This window comes from Typopeltis vanoorti, chromosome 8 (assembly GCF_054136105.1).
Source record: "Typopeltis vanoorti isolate ZY-2024b chromosome 8, IOZ_Tvanoo_1.0, whole genome shotgun sequence".
NCBI classification, from domain to species: Eukaryota; Metazoa; Arthropoda; class Arachnida; order Uropygi; family Thelyphonidae; genus Typopeltis; species Typopeltis vanoorti.
The window spans coordinates 66,811,008-66,828,307 of record NC_143556.1 but is presented as its reverse complement, the minus strand read 5'-3'; the positions used below and the strand labels follow the sequence as shown (position 1 = coordinate 66,828,307).

Here is a 17,300-nt window from a genome sequence, read left to right as displayed (position 1 = left end):
TTCTTACATAAAGTTACATCAGATTTAGTTCAGAAACTCTCAGAATTAAATTAAAGAAAGTCTCAATCACATTTAAAATCTTCTCTCTAAATTAAAGATGCCAAGAAATTATATTCTTGGTTTAATTTTTTATCCAAGTGTAAGCAAAGTTTGCACTTAAAGTCTCTTCACAAGTAGGCTACTTGTATGTGGTGGTTGATGACTTCACATCAGTTGCCTTAGTAGCCCATAATGCAATGCAGATATTCCTATGGACATGCAATGCATTATGGGAAGGGCCACTACCCAAACCAGTTTCAATCTTTATTGAGGTCTTATCAGTGGGACCCAAACCCAGAAGTGATACCAAATAATGCAGAAGTTCTATTTCCATATACAAATGGCTGAAATGTGTTACACTTTATTACTAAAAATACTCTGAATTAGAGATAGGTGTTCAAAGTTTTTTCACTTGTTTTTGCTATAATTAAAGTTGTCAAGAAATTGCATTCATGGTTTAATCCTTTATCCAAGTGTAAGCGAACAAAGTTTGCACATGAAATCACTTTAGTAATAAAGTGACCACTTGTGATTACTTGAATATGAAAATAGGACTTCTGCATTACTTTAACCTTGGTATCACTTCTATCTGGCTTTCACTGATGAGACTTCAATAAAGGTCGAAACCAGTCTGGGTGGTGGCTCTTCCCATAATGCATTGCATTATACAGATCATAACAATATGTGTATTGCATTATGAGATACTAAGGCAAATGATGTTAATTCATTAACCTCATATAGTAGCCCAGTCGTGTAGTGACTTCATGCACAAAGAATATAATTTCTTGGCATCTTTAATTTATATCCCCCAAGGGATGTTCAGGTTACTATGACAGCACCATATGATTATGTTTACATTATTATGAATCTCCTATCTACAATCTTCCTCCAAATTAATGTATTACTTGTCAGCACCCCAATATTGTCATATCTAGCATTTTGTTCTTCTAAGGCAGTTCTGACTGAATCAATCCATCTAGACCTTAGTCCTCCTCTGGGATGCTTTCCTTCCATCTTGGCATGAAACACTTTTTTTTTCTAACCTTTCTTCACACATACTATTTAAGTGGTCATACCATCTTGGATTAGCTCTGCTTACACATTCTTGAATGCTAATAGTGTCAAGTTCTTTTCTAATATCTTCATTTTTAATATGATTCTGCCATTGGTGTCTTTGGTTCATTCCCCTAATTATTTTCAGAACTCTTGTATCTGTGGTCTCTAGTCTTGATGAAATGCTTTATTTCTAACCATACTCTCAGATACATAACTTAAAATTGGTTTGAACACTGTCTTGTATACAGTGTTCAAACCAATTTTAAGTAAAAGTCTATTTCCAGATTTAACCTGCCATCTTCACTAAAAACTGTGCATAAATTAGCTGAAATATTTTACTTGTCTTATAGGTTCTCCATTCAAGATGCAGTTGATGTTTTTAAGGTTTCTGCCTATTTTCATTGTATTTGTCTTTTTAATGCTGATTTTCATACCAGATTTATTACAATAGTTATTCTGTTTTTAGTCAGGGAGTCCTGGAGGCTTAAACTAAATGTGTTTAGGAGTACAACATCATCTGGATAAAAGCATAGTGCTAAGTTTGACATCTCCAATTCTAATATCAGGCATAATGCTACTGTCTTTCATAATGTGATCCATATATCATGTTGGAGGCTTAATGGATTGTATACAGCACTCAGAAAGGATTAAAAACAGAATTTAATTCTTCCTATATTTCGTCTCAGTCAATGAGACATCTTCAGGGATTACAAAAAAACTAATGTAACATAAAAACAAATAACAAACAATACTAAGCCCAACCACGTGGGAGACACTAAAGTCCTATCTAGGTGGAGCGCCCTCTAAAGGCAGTTGTAGGTGGCCTGGAATGTAAAGTGGGACCTCTGGTGATAAGCATTTCCCAAATCTTAGGAAGCTTAATGCTACCATATTTGTTAAGATTTGGTTGATTCCTGAGAGCTGCTGCTGATTCTAAGAATAGTCTTTCTCTTTTGAATTTGCTGTGGTGGAGCATGGTGGTTTTTTCCCATGAGATCCTGTGGGTTGTATCCAAGACATGGTCAGCCAGCCTGACTGACTATAGTCGTGCTTGCAGATGTATGACTTATGTTCCTCCAGGCGGATAGTAGCTGATCTGCCTGTCTGTTCAAAGCATGCCAGTTTACAGGAACAGGGTACTTTATAGACTCCAGGCACTGAGAGAGGAGGGAGCTGATCTTTTGTAGAGCGGATGAGGGTAGCAAGTTTGCGGTGGGGCTTAAATGCTGTGTGTAGGTTGTATTTTTTTTATAATCTTGCTATTTTTTCAAATGTGCCATGGATGTAGGGTATGGTGACAGCATTTCTAAACTCTTTCTGAAGAGAAGACCGGGGAATGGGGGAGGAACTGATTATTTTTCTAATGCTGTGATCACTGTAGCCATTGGAGAGGAAAGTGTTGTGTATGTGGTCAAGCTCAGTTGTAAGGGCATTTCCACTGGAACAAAGATTATGGGCTCTCTTGGTAAGAGTTTTAATAATGCCATATTGTTGGGCAGGGTGGTGGTGGGAGCATTTGTGGATGTATCTGCCTGTGTGCGTGGGTTTTCTATATACCGTGAACGAAAGTGTACCATTGGGGAGGCGTGTAACTAAGGTGTCTAGGAAGGGTAAGCAATTGTTCTTTTCCTTTTCCATCGTGAACTGGATTCTTGGATGTAGGCTGTTGAGGTGACTGAGGAAGGCTTCTAATGTGTCTGGGCCATGAGGCCAAATAGAGAACACATCATCTACATATTAGTCAGATGGAAGGTTTGGGGGGGGGGGGGAACCCATGGCGGTTCCTTCTATCTGCTTAAAGATTTTGTTCTTCCAAGAAAAATAACCAGAATAGATGTGATCACTGTAGCCATTGGAGAGGAAAGTGTTGTGTATGTGGTCAAGCTCAGTTGTAAGGGATCACAGCATTAGAAAAATAATCAGTTCCTCCCCTCATTCCCCGGTCTTCTCTTCAAAAAAGTTTAGAAATGCCATCACCATATCCTACATCCGTGGCACATATGAAAAAATGGCCAAGATTTTAAAAAAGTACAACCTACACACACACACACACACACACACAGCATTTAAGCTTCACCGCAAACTTGCTACCCTCATCCACTCTACAAAAGATCAGCTCCCTCCTCTCTCAGTGCCTGGAGTCTATAAAGTACCCTGTTCCTGTAAACTGGCATGCTTTGAACAGACAGGCAGATCAGCTACTATCTGCCTGGAGGAACATAAGTCATACATCTGCAAGCATGACTATGGTCAGTCAGGCCTGGCTGACCATGTCTTGGATACAACCCACAGGATCTCATGGGAAAAAACCACCATGCTCCACCACAGCAAATTCAAAAGAGAAAGACTATTCTTAGAATCAGCAGCAGCTCTCAGGAATCAACCAAATCTTAACAAATATGGTAGCATTAAGCTTCCTAAGATTTGGGAAATGCTTATCACCAGAGGTCCCACTTTACATTCCAGGCCACCTACAACTGCCCTTAGAGGGCACTTCACCTAGATAGGACTTTAGTGTCTCCCACTAAAGTCCTATCTAGGTGTTAAGTGCTGACTGACAATTTAAATATTCACTATGTATTGATCTCTATAATGTTCCATTCACCTCATATAATTGTAGTGTTTAAAAAAACTTTTCTCTGGGCACCTTGTCTTATGCCTTTTCCACTACAATACTTAGATCCTTGTTATACAGATTTTCCATGATTTCTCAAGTGTTTGTCTTAAAGTGAAATTCTGATTTCACGACCTCTGTTTGGCCTGAACCCAGCTTGTTCTTTTCCAAGTTTCTCTTCCACAACCTTTCTCAACCTCTTTTCAAGTATGCTTGCATCAATCTTACCTGGAACTCTTAGTAGAGAAATTCCTCTGCAATTCTCACATTCAGCTTTATTCCTTTTTTTATAGATGGGTACTAGAAAGCTCTGCTCTGATCAAACCATCTGAATGACTAGCCACTGTGAAATGTTTATACTCCATACTTAAGTTCGTTTTTTGGTCGAATATCATCTACTCCGGCTGCCTTTCCTCATTTCAAGTTTTTGGATGGCTTTTTCTGCCTCAAATATTGATATGAACTCCTCTTTGCATTCCTCTTGAAAATTTCCGAGTACGGTTCTGTCATTGTTTTGTTTACCAGTCTTTCAAAATAATTATTCCAGACATCTAGGATATCCTTATCTTCAGTTACATGTCACCTTTATCATCTTTGATTTTTTTTTACAGTACTCTTTCCTTCTCTTTCTAAGCTTCTTCAATAGCCTCCAGAACATTTTGCCACCTTTCCAATGTTTATTTTCCATACTCTTACCAAAGTCTTAACTCAATGGACTAGATAATTTACCTTAGTTACAGTATAAATATATTATTAGGTGATTTAAATTAAGTGGATATTGAATCCAACATTATTTCTTAGCCAAATAAGAAACTCAGAGATAGAAAATCTAAGAGTTTCATGCCAAATATATAGAAAACTATAAAAGTTCGGCGAGTCCAAGCATAATCCAACACCTGGTATATGCTGGGGAAACTCGTAGTAAAGGTGGAGTAAACTCTGATCACTGTCCTTAGTATTTTCCCATAATGTACAACACAACTCCTAGGAGATGTATGCTGTTATACATTATGAGAGAGGTCACTACCGGTCTGGGTAGTGACCTCTCTCATAATGTATAACTTTGAACATATCTCTTTCTGAAAGGAGATATGTTCAAAGGAGGAAACTTGGCTTTAAGTAGCAAAGAAGCAACTTCTAGGCAGAGAGCATTAGCTTTTTCACTTGAAAGATGAATGAGGTTCCGTTTGATGTTAACTAGGAAATCTAGATATGGAATCTTTTTAGGGACTATAGAGAATTCATGTCCTTTTGAGAGGATGAGTGCTTCACTATTAGTTAAAGGGTGACCAAATATGTTGACGATCCAATTATCTGGAACTTGGAATGACTTGATTTGTCTAGAAACAAGAACTTCATATTTGTGGTTTAATGGTGATTCTGTTTTTATACGAATGTTGTATAGAGCATTTAGCTACATTCAGAACTATGTTTGAAGGATGTGGTTCTAAGTTTGTGGAGATATAGGTACAGAGATCAGAAACTTGATGAATGTTAATAGCAAGATCACAGATTAAAGATAAACTGGTATTCCTGTAAATATTATGAGCTCCAGGAGATTTAATGGTTTCTTTAATCTTAGCTAAATTAAGAATAATTTTGTTGTCGCGGCATTTTTTCTGAAAGATGATCCTCGCTCGCAATTTACCTTGTGTTACTGATAGTTTACCTAATTTACCATTTTTTTTGGTGAAGTTTTCCCCATGAAGGAATAAAATTTGATTCTTTAAAGATACTTGTGACATTAGGATTATAAAATATATACATGTTTACACAAGAATGTTATTTAATTTGCCAAATATTCCAGTCTGAATATTACAGACCATCTTCATTGGCTACATAGGAATAGTTTTAAAAAACAAGGTGGAATACAAACAATTGATCATTCACAAATAGAACGAGTCGCGTGATGTCATATTGCTAAGTATTAAAAGAGTAAATATTTTTTATCAGAGTCATGATTAAATTAAAGATATTAATTCAGAAATTCATGTAATAATCTTAAATAACATTAGACTAATATAGGAAATTTAAAAATAAAAAAAATTTAAAAAAAAAATGAATGTGTTATCCTGATTAAACTTTCCCAAATTTTTGATACTGATATACAGTCGTTATGATTCAAGTTAGGACGTTGAAGTAAGGCCTCCACACTTTCTTTAAATAAACATTCAAATTTATAGCGACATCTGTATAGGAGGCGAGTCTTGGACCAAAGGATGTTGTAGCTTGTTTCTATTCCATGCTGAGTTAATCCAGATTTCCCGGGTTTGTTGTGTTGAATGGATGATTAATGCTCTTAAATTCTTTTTTCTATAGAGCGTCCAGTTTCCAAAGTAGGAAAGATTACAGTTACACGGAACTTGATACACACCAGGTAGAGACATAGTTGAGCGTTTATCTTTAGATGAAGGAAAATGGGTGGATAATTTGTTAATAGGTGTATAAGTGGCTGTTAAATCATATTTCTTCAGAATTCTTGAAATTGGTTCTGAAATCCCGGAAATGTAAGGAATTGGAACTCAAAACAACAAAGATTCAATATGTCGATTTCCAATTCCTCACGTTTCTGGGATTTCAGAACCAATTTCAAGAATTCTTTTTGAAATTTTGAATTTTTGATTTTTTTTTTTTTTAATTTCTTTATATTAATCTAATGTTATTTAAGATTATTACATGAATTTCTGAATTAATATCTTTAATTTAATAATGGCTCTAATAAAAAATGTTTACTCTTTTAATACTTAGCTCTATGACATCACGTGGCTCGTTCTATTTGTGAATGATCAATTGTTCGTATTCCACCTTGTTTTTTAAAATTATTCCTATGTAGCCACTGAAAATGGTCTGTAATATTCAGACTGAAATATTTGGCAAATTAAATAATATTCTTGTATAAACGTGTATATATTTTATAATCCTAATGTCACAAGTATCTTTAAAGAATCAAATTATTAGGTGAGTTTAATGTGCAAGATTTTGTTCAGTATAGTGCATGTAAAATGTGTTCATTACAAGGGGATGAAAATATTTGTGTAAGAAAGCAAGAATGGTGAATGAATAGGTAGGAAATGTTTTTAAAGTTAGTGCAAGTTGTATTGGGAGAGAAAAAAACATGTCATAGTAAAGTGGAGAATAGTGACAGAAGTTGGGAACATGTAAGTGTCTGTAAGATTGTTGATTGAAGTTCAGTGGTAGAAGATCAGGAGAACAACCAAAAAACTTTATTAAAGAAATTGTGCACTTCATAGGTTTTTGAATAATTTAATCTCAAGCTGTTTTCTGTGAAAAGAAATCTTGAGATTGAATGATTGCAGAGCTGAGAAAAGAAAAGAAAAAACAAGAACTCATGAACAAGTGAGAGAAGGAAAGTAAGGAGAAAATTTTTTATGGTGATTCATGATAAGAGGAGTATTTAATGAGAGCAAGAATAAATTGTTTCCTGTGCAAAAATTAATTTATTAATAAATTAATTAATTTGCACTCTTTCATTGGAAACAGCCTAAGTTCAATTCTAATCATGATAAGAAGGAGGTGAGTTAGCCAGTCTCATATGGAGGTAACAGGGTTTTTTATCCTGCATACAGACAAATTGGCCTTAAGTACACATGCAATTTACAGACAAAAAATACTAGTGGTGGTGGGCAGTAGATGGCATTGGTGTAGATGATGGTAGTGGAAATTTGCTGTATTTGGCAGATTAATTTGTAGAGATGGAGAGTTGGCCCTTCCTCAATGAATCTTTGAACTCCTTGGAGGCATCATGTAATAATAGTAATAATAATAATGAGAGAAGAATATTGGAAGAAACAAAAAAAAAAAAAGAAATGTGAGAGGCTTAAGTTGGAATGTCTTAATGATGATGGATTGCTCTTAAATGGATTTAGAGTTGTGTGCCTTGAGAAAGCATTGCCTGCTGAAAGTAGAATGCAAAGTCAAGGAAATTAGGGCTTTTGGGGAATGGGAGACTGCAAGTGACGTGTGTGTGGTGTGTGTGCAAGCTTGCATGAGCACCATGAGGTGAGTGAATGATGTGATAATGACCAATAAATGTAGAATCTAATCTCTGAAGTGACATAATTAAGTCAGTACCTTGTACTGACTGTACAAGGTGTACAGTCAGTACAAGGTGTAAAGGCAGTTATGGGCCTAAGGGCATGCTGCAATTTAAATATACTAATTCTAGAAGTGTCAGGAATAAGAGGGAGAAGTTGAAAGTAGATGATGTAACTACAGGGATATTATGAGAAGAAGAATAGTATTTTCGGGAAGGATAAAGTAGAAATGGAGTCAGGATACTGCTGATGATAGCAGATGATGAATTGCAGCCAAAAAGAGTAGAAAATCATCAGGAAGACAGAAATGTGGAAGCAATTTGGTGTGAGATAGAGGTTAGTAGGACAAAAAATATACAATAGATTGCTTCTAATTTGTCAATGTATGGTATTGGCAAACTAGCACAGTTTAGGTTGAGTAATTATTATTATGGGCTTAAATTAGGGACATAGATTGGAAGGAAGAAAAATCACATGGTGGAAAGTAAATGGAATCCACCTTCAAAGAGATAATTACTTGAAACATCATATGATGGAAGAGACTGATTGGTGAAGATTTGTGAGTGCTGGATCTGGTCCTAGGATCAGAAGCTCTGACCAGGCAATCCTGACTTGAGAGATTGGCCATATGTGGAATTCTCAGTTTAGAAGGGTATATACGGAACTACAAGGCAGGTGATTATGATAAGCTTAGGAGAAAGCTTGAAGTGGTGCCATGGATAAGAATCCTTAAGTGAAGAATGTTAGCAGTGCATGGCAAATGGTTAAGGTTGTCTGAAGGAAGTCCTATCACACTGTATACCCAAGATCAGGAGGATAAATCAGTTACGAGTTAGATAAATGAGTATTGAATTATTGATCAGAAGCTGCAGAAAAAAATCTGGAAGATACATATAAGGAGAAAGGTGAACAGCAAGCTCATGATCAATACAACAAGGCACAAGCAGGAAGGCAAATTCAGATTATGAGAAAAATTAACCAAGCAGGCCAAAGAAAATCCCAAAGAGTTATTTTGGCAACTAAATTGAAGAATGGCTATGAAAGGATAATTTTAATGAAAGATGTTCTGTTTTTTAATGGCATTTTTCTGAGATTACTTAGAACCCTACCAATAGCCAAATCAATTAACTGATTCTCTGCTCAATAGAGTGATCAACTGGGATGAAGACACCATCAAAAAACCTCAATACATCCTGAATACCCATTTTGGAAGAACCTCGTGTTTCTATGGCCTACAAAGAACCTCTTGTTTCTATAATCCACAAAGGAGGAATCCTACTCAGACCCATAGGTGACTGCATAGATGCTCTCATCTATCACCTAGACAAATTCCTAGTTCATCTTTTAAGCTCCCATATAGGCCATACATGAGCCTCTGTGAAAAATTCATTAGAATTCCTGACAGAAACAAAAAACCTAAACTCTTCTGTCTACAGACATCATGGTCAGTTTTGACATCCAGTCCTTAATTACCAGCATACCTCTGGCCAACACTCTCAGTTATCATCGGCGTTTCCTCCAGATGTTGAAGTGTTCGACTTTGTCATGCATGCTACTTCATCTGCAGAAATCATCTCTACAAACAAATTGAAGGAACTACAATGGGAAGTCTTTTGTCACCTATACCAGTCAGTTTCTACTTAGAGCATCTTCGACTATTCTTCTCAATGCAACCTCAACCTTCCTTATGGGTAAATTGTGTGGATGATGTGTTTGCCATCTGTTCAAAATCAGAAGCATCTCTTCTGACTTTCTTAACCAAAATCAGCAGTCTATACCCATGCATCAACTTCACTACGAAAAAAAAAAAAAAAAGATGGAAATTAGCCTTCCTGGACATCCTCCTTTCTCATACTTCATCTGGAATACTTACAACATATGTTACCATGAACCTTCCTTCACATACAAAATTCAGCCCATCATCTACCTCAAAAAATAGGCATAATCAAATCTTTGCTCAGTACTCCACTTCTGAGGATCTCCAACAAGAACTGGGCATCCAGTATATCATTACAGAATGGCTTCACCTCAAGAAAGTTTAAATGCATCCTGGACAGTTACAAGCCAATCCTTAAGAATCCAAAACTGTATGGCGAATCCCTGTCCCATACATTGCAGGCATATCAGAAGCATTTGCAGAGATCCTAAAACGATACAGTTTAGTTCCTAATTCTTTCCTATCAACAAAATCTCTGTCTAGTTACTATCCCCAAAAGATAAACAGCTCTCACCTCCCTCCCTCTCTGGTGTTTATCAGGTTCAGCATGAAAGATGATTCAACAGAACCTGATGTTTATCAGGTTGAAAAATGACTACAAGAACACAGTCTTATATGAAAAATTATTTTAAAAAACCTGTGGCACAGCACAGGTTTTATTTTTTATTTTTATTTTTTTTTTATCTGATCTACACACTAAAGACTACAAAGACCTGTAGCATATTAGTACAGTGTGTGAGGAAGAGAAGAAAGGAGGAATCTGTTCGCAAGGGTACTTCATTCAGTCATTTTATTTATCTAATTTTTCTATTCCAAGGTTAATTATTCGAATTTTAACTTCACCTTGTGATTATGCTGATGCACTGATGATGTCCTATTAATTTCTTGTTGAAATATATACAATAATAAAGTCATTATTCTTTATTCTTGTGAATACTTGTGTCTTATCAAAGATATTACTGTAACACATATGGGAGGAACCGGTGTGGGAATAGAGGTTTGATTGGTTTGGAATATGGGGGGAGGTGCTGAAAAGTTCAAATTTCTTCAAAATCTCTGACATGTCTTATAAATCCTAAAAGAAAAAGGACAAATTACTACAATTTGATGAAACATGGGAGTTAAAAGGTTTTATGATATGTTCTTTCTTGTGGTGATATCAGTTGCTTTAACATCATTTTTGTTCTAGGTGTTTATCAGAACTTTTTGCACTCCCCCCCCCTCATACTTAATATATGAGAGAATCTCAATATAAATATAATAATAGAATTAGATTGGATGTTATGAAATGTGCAATGGAATTGGCATTGCTTCTGGTGAGGCAACATAACTTAAATCTCTGTTCTGCTAAAGTCCCAGTGGAGTGGAAGGAAGGGAAAATTGTTCTTTTGCAGAATGCAGTCTTCAAGACTGGTCTGCAGTTTGCTACTTCCATATTGTAGCCCCCTTTATGCAGTAGGGTGGTAAAGGTATTGGAAAAGTAGGACAGAGCCAGAATTCAGGAATGGGTGGGTAAGAATATGATACTCTGTAGGGGCAGCATGGCTTTGGTAATTTACTTACTTTTTATAATAGTGACACTTGAGTTGGATAAAGGGAATGACTACATGATGGTACTGTTGGATTTTCCAAAAGCATTTGACAGGATATTACACGGAACTCTCTCTCTTACAGAAATTGATCAAACTTCAGGAAATTGAAGAAGCTTGGGATATGAGGATATAGGTAGATAAGGTGTGAAGTTCAGAGGAAATATTGCACAGGTGACCAAGACAACTCATAGGAGTTATCATTCTTCTTTATAAAGTCTTAATAATATCTGGATTACTCTGCAAAGATCACTTGGATTTCTTAATCTGATCACTTGGATCTCTTAAGTATGAGGAAATGGTAGATAGGATCCAGAGGTGAGTGATCTGTGGAATGCTCTCTAATACATAATGTTACTTTTGACATAAATAATGACACTTTTAAAAAACATTTTAACACATGAAAGGAAATTAGAATTTATTTACAACTCCTGTGTCACTGTAACATAAGTGCCATTCAGGGAGAGAGCAAAAGAATTGGTTAAAACATTCAAAATATTAACACAAGAATAAGTCAAACAACATAAGTAATACTTTTACATGTCTCGGTTGCAGCTGAGTTAGCAGGAGACAATACTTATAAAGTTCCAAGGAACCATGCCAGGTATGGTTGTGTAACCCATCTGGACTACTGTGCCAGTTATGGGCACCAAGGTTTCTTTGTGATGGGGAGGAAGTGGAGAGGATCCAGAGATGAGTGACCAAGATGATAGCAGGTCTGTGGAATGAACCTTATGAGAATAGGTTGAAGATTTGTGGGTTGCAGAGATTGGATGATAGGCGAAGGAGGGGTGATATGATTGAGACATTCAAATTACTGAAGGGTTTCTATAAGATTGATCCAGAAGATATTTTTGAAAATATGACTGGTGGTGGTGGGAGGACTAGGTGCCATGCATAGAAGCTGAGCAAGAGCGTGGTTGACAAGGGTGTTAGAGCTAGGTTTTTTACTTGGAGAGTGGTGAATGAGTGGAATAAGCTTCCAGAGTCTGTTGTGGGTGCTACGACCGTGAATGTGTTCATGGCAAGGTATGATAGATACTGTGTCAATGTCGAATAGTTGTTCTTGACATGATGTTAGGGCCTCCCACGATGAGTCTGTCGACTCCTTGGAGTTGCCTGGAACAATAACAATAACAGTTAATTCAAAAAAATATATATATACAGGGTGTTCGGGATAAATTTGACAGTTTCGTAAGGAAAAAGAAAATCTTCTTTGTATCTATTAAATTTAATGAATTGACAAAAAAACATTACAGGCAGAGTTAATTACAATACTATCAACAAGATTTACTCAAAATAACCACCATTAGCATCGATCACAGCTTCAATTCTGCTTCGGAACCTCGAACAAGCTGATGCTACAGTCTCCCTGGGAAGGGCCGCAAAAACTGTTTTAATTTTATCCATTAACTGGGCTTTTGTATTACTGGAAGTGCGATTGGTGTCTTTTTCAACTGCGCCCCATACAAAATAATCCATGGGGTTAAGGTCTGGGGAGTTTGGAGGCCAAACATTTGGACTGGTGAAGTCGTAGAAATTTTCAGACAACCATTTTTGACTTTTCCCAGAGGTGTGGCAAGGGGCCGAATCCTGCTGCCATACATACGGCCTACCATTGGCTACCCTTGTTATCCAGGGCTTGACTACAGTTAGCAACTCCACGAACAAAGCCCGAATTCCAATGCCAGGGTTCTTCAACACCTGTTCCTGCAGATTTGCGAGGAATTCTGCTGTACGAACGCAATCAGATCGTCTGCTAGGGATCTTTCTTCTTGCTACATCCTCGTAGTCACCATTGCAAGTCTCTAGTTCATGCCTGATTGTTTTTACTGCATTCAGGGAGCATTGGGCAGCAGTCGTAATATCCTTATTTTGATGGCGGGCACGAATCATCATGATACAAGTTATTCTCTTCCATGATTCAGGTGGTTTCCAGCTATCCATCCTTTCTGACATCTTGTATATGAATGAAGAAGGGTCCAAACTTTTAAATGAAGAGAAGTGTGTGTTAATACATGTAACTTACGGAAAAATATAATTAATTATAAATATGTCAAATTTATCCCGAACACCCTGTATTATATATATATATATATATATATATAATAATAAATAAATAATGAACAATTGATGGCACTTACTTCCCAAAACTTTGAGATAGGTGTGCAGTCTGTTTGTTTAAGATTAGGGCAATGATGTAGTGTTTCATACCTTTCAAGAAATACTTTTTATAAAAAAAGTATCATTATGAATGCTCCTTGTGATGATAGATTTGAAGGTTTGTAGATTGCAGAGGTTGGTTGATAGGCAGAAAACAGGGGTATATGTTAAAATCATTCATATTACTAAAAGGATTGTAGAGGATTGATAAAACAATGAAGAGGAAAATTTTCAGTACTTGGAGATCTATAAACACTAATCCTCATCCCATTTTTTACCAGTGAGAGCATTCTCATCACTTTCAGTGCTACCAAAAATCAGTCCTCCCCAACCCACTTACATTTGAAAATTAGTCCAGATCATCAGACAAGTTCAAGACAAGTTTCTTTTCAAGCTGACACTACCTTTTGATCTATCTAGCATAGACCCATACATCACATCCATAGCCTTGTTAATCTCAAATAAAATAAAATAATAATACCTGTTTTGTCAGTTGAGGTGTGTAAAATGTTGCAACATGTTTCATGAAAACAGCATACTGACCTAAAAAAAAAAGATTTCTGCTAATCACACTTCTAGCCTATTCACCATCTTGCTACCTCATGTCAGTGATATGTATTTGCTCTCAAACTGAGAAAGGGGGGGGGGGGGGAACCTGCATGGACAGCAATTTTATGGAATTCCAACTCTTTAGCACTGTTTTGCAGATGTTTTCAGTTTATGAGGAGTGCATTATAGCAGTAACAATGTCTGTGAATTACTTATTTTTAATTATGCAATATTAAAATAATAATTAAGTGAAACTACTTGTTGGTACGTATCAGAATAGTACTTATCATCTACACTGCTCAAAACATTTAGGGGATATATTAGTTTCTGTCGGATAATTATAAATTTCTGCAAATAATTATAACTATTGGCTACTTTATACATGAATAAATATCTCTTACTTAAGGATAGTTGATGAGATGTTGTTTAAATAATTGATATTTATTACAAATTTAACAAATTGTACATTTTAGCATGAAATAAATTTAACAAGAACAACAACAACAAAAATAGCCAAAAACGCTTTTGTTAATTTTTAATATGGCATATGGTCTCCATTAACAGCCAAAGAATTATGATTGCATGGACTGGATTAGATGATCAAACACTTCTTGTGGGATATTTTCCCACTCTTCTGTGAGAGCAATTTCAAGCTCTTGAAACAATTGTGGTGACACCAGTCGAGCAGAAACGTGCCTACCTTTCTGCCCTAGGCATGTTCAATTGGATTACAATCCGGTGAACAGGCAGGCCAGTCCATTCGTTCAATACCTTCTTCCTCAAACCACTCTTGTACCAAATTTGCACAGTGTGGACGAGCATTGTCATCCATCAAAATGAATTATTGGCCAATTGCAGCAGCATATGGACAAACTATAGGTTCCAAAATCTCATCACGATACCATTGGGTTGTTAAATAACCATTTCTGATAAAATAGAGATCAGTATGGCCACCTATACTTATTCCACCCCATACCATCAAACTCCCATCTTGATGTTGTGGTTTTTCACGAACAAATTGTGGATTATTTCTTGTTCTGTTTTCACGCCATATCAAGGTACGTCGGTTATCTGGTTGCAGACTGAACTTTGACTTGTCACTAAAAAGTACACGAGCCCAATCCTCATTTGCCCGATTGTGGTGTTCCTGTGCCAAAATTTTTCAGGCACTTTTGTGATTTGCAGTAATGTGAATGCAAACCATTGGTCTTCGAGCATATAAATGTATGGCATGAAGACCATTTCAAACATTTCTCATCTCCAGAAAGAGACTCCAAACTCACAAAATTACGCTTTGAGATAGACGACATGCTTGAGCGACAACTTGCTGCATTTGTCCAGCTTCTGATTAGAGGCTGGACAAATGGAGAGCCATGGGTCGATTATAATTGACCCATGGCTCTCCAAATCATGGATTCCGGGATATCATGTTGCTCTGCCATTTGTAAAGATATAATGAGTGGTAGGTGACACAAGTTTACAATTGAAGTGATAATTATGCACTTTGGAAGTGAGCGCAAGCAACAAGCCAGGCTTTTATACTCCCCCCCCCCACATGCTAATATGGCTAAGAGATGTTTTGACAAGTCTTAACATGATTTTGTACATACATACAGTTGTGTGTTCTACACTATTGCATATTAAGAATATTTTAAAATGTGTTACATTTGTAAATTATTTTTATAACTTTATAATTTACAAAAAACCAAAATATCATCTAATTGTTTTGAGCAGTGTATATAAATTAGATAAAAATTGTTGATGTCATTGATTTTACTTTTAATATTAATTTTGTGTTATTTTATTTTCATAGGAAGTTGGCTATTGTCAAGGAATGAGTCATATTGCTGCACTTCTTCTTATGTTCCTGAATGAAGAGGTAGTTTATTGTAATAGAACTCTAAGATTAAGTTTCATGAATTTTTTCCTGTCCAAAAAAATAGGGGTGCTTAAGGATTAAAGCTGTATAACTGGGAGGAGACCTTCATGTAGCATTTTAAGGAATGTGGAGAACCAACCAGGGCTTCTGACCTAATATCCAATCCTCAACTTCTCATGATGCACCTGAACTAATGAGGATGGACTGGCAGTTTCTGAGTTAGCCGTCTAAATTGTATTGGCTGAAAACCACAATGTAAAATGATGATATAACAGGATAGAATTTCATGTCAGCTGGGGCATCGCCTAGTTAAACAAGGCCCCTGTTGTTTTTGTTGGGAACCAGGGAAAACAGCGAAAAGTCAGCTACCAGAACATGTCCCAACTCAATACCGACAGAGCTCAAGATTAGTACCATCAACATTCCTTTTAAGAAATGCAGAGTAAGGGTCAAAGCTGTGTAAATGATAGGAGACTTCCATGTAATCTTTTAAAGAATGCGGAAAACTGACCAGTTCATGGTACACCCTATTAGGTATCTATCTGGATACTGAACGAACGAGGATGGGCTGGCAATTTCGAATTTAGCCAACCAAATTCTATTGGCTGAAACCACAACATAAAATGATGGTACAACGTGATAGAATTTCATGCCGGCTGGGACATTGCCCAGTTAAACAAAGCCCCCGTGTTTTCATTAGGGGAACCAGGGTGAACAGCAAAAAGTCAGCTACCAGAACAAATCCCAAAAGATGTCCCAACTCAACATTGACAGAGTTCAAGATTGGTACTTTCAACATAAGAAGCATCAGTGGGAAAAGAAATGGAACTAGCAGAAGAAGTGGATAAATACCAGATCAACATAATAGGTGTGACTGAAACAAAGAAGACAAAAACTGATGAGATCTTTCTTAGCAACAGAAACAAAATGTTATATTCAGGCAATAACAATCAGGGAAAAGAGGGAGAGTAGCCATGAGTAGCCACTGAATATGAGGATAATCTTCTTGAATGGATAGCAATATCAAGTAGAGTGATGTGGACAAATATGAGAATGGGGAACTGGACAATGAGACTTATTTCTGCTTATGATCTAACAAAAGAATCTACCAAGGAAGAGATGGAGGAATTTTTTGAGGCATGAAGCAGCTGGCTCAGTGAAAATGGAAGAGTTGGTCCTTGTTGGAGATCTGGACAGCAGAGTGGGAAATGATTATCAGACACATAGAAATGTTTTGGGAAAATTTGGAGAAAAGTGCAAAGCTAATAATAATGGTAAATGCTGGCTGGATTTTTGTTCAAGACATGGATTAGTTATTATACTTCTAAGACCATGTTCCAACATAAAAATGTGCACAAATTCACATGAAGAGAAGAAGCAAGAAATAAGAAAAGTTTCATTGATTATATGATAGTTGACAGTGATGTTTTCCCACTGGTTCAGGACACAAGAGTATACAGAGGATTTGAAATAAGAAGTGATCATTATTTAGTTTGAGCAGGATAAAATTGAATTTCATATTAAAAAAAGAGTGTAAGAAAGTTTTAAAATGAATCAAAGTTGAGCAGCTTTAAGAGGTGAACTGTAGATTCAAATACACAAACATCATTGGGAAAAAAAAATGAAAGAGTATGATAAC

At 36.3% G+C, this 17,300-nt stretch overlaps 1 protein-coding gene across 12 annotated transcripts in view; it reads left to right on the top strand.

Moving 5' to 3' along the window:
• Positions 1-17,300, top strand: part of LOC150104068 (USP6 N-terminal-like protein) — a 615,889-nt gene that overhangs the window by 491,742 nt on the left and 106,847 nt on the right. For all 12 annotated transcript variants that reach the window (XM_090397263.1, XM_090397258.1, XM_090397257.1 and 9 more), the window contains one exon: positions 15,596-15,661. In XM_090397263.1, coding sequence (XP_090253389.1) covers positions 15,596-15,661 — 66 coding nt within the window. The remainder of the gene's footprint in view (positions 1-15,595; positions 15,662-17,300) is intronic.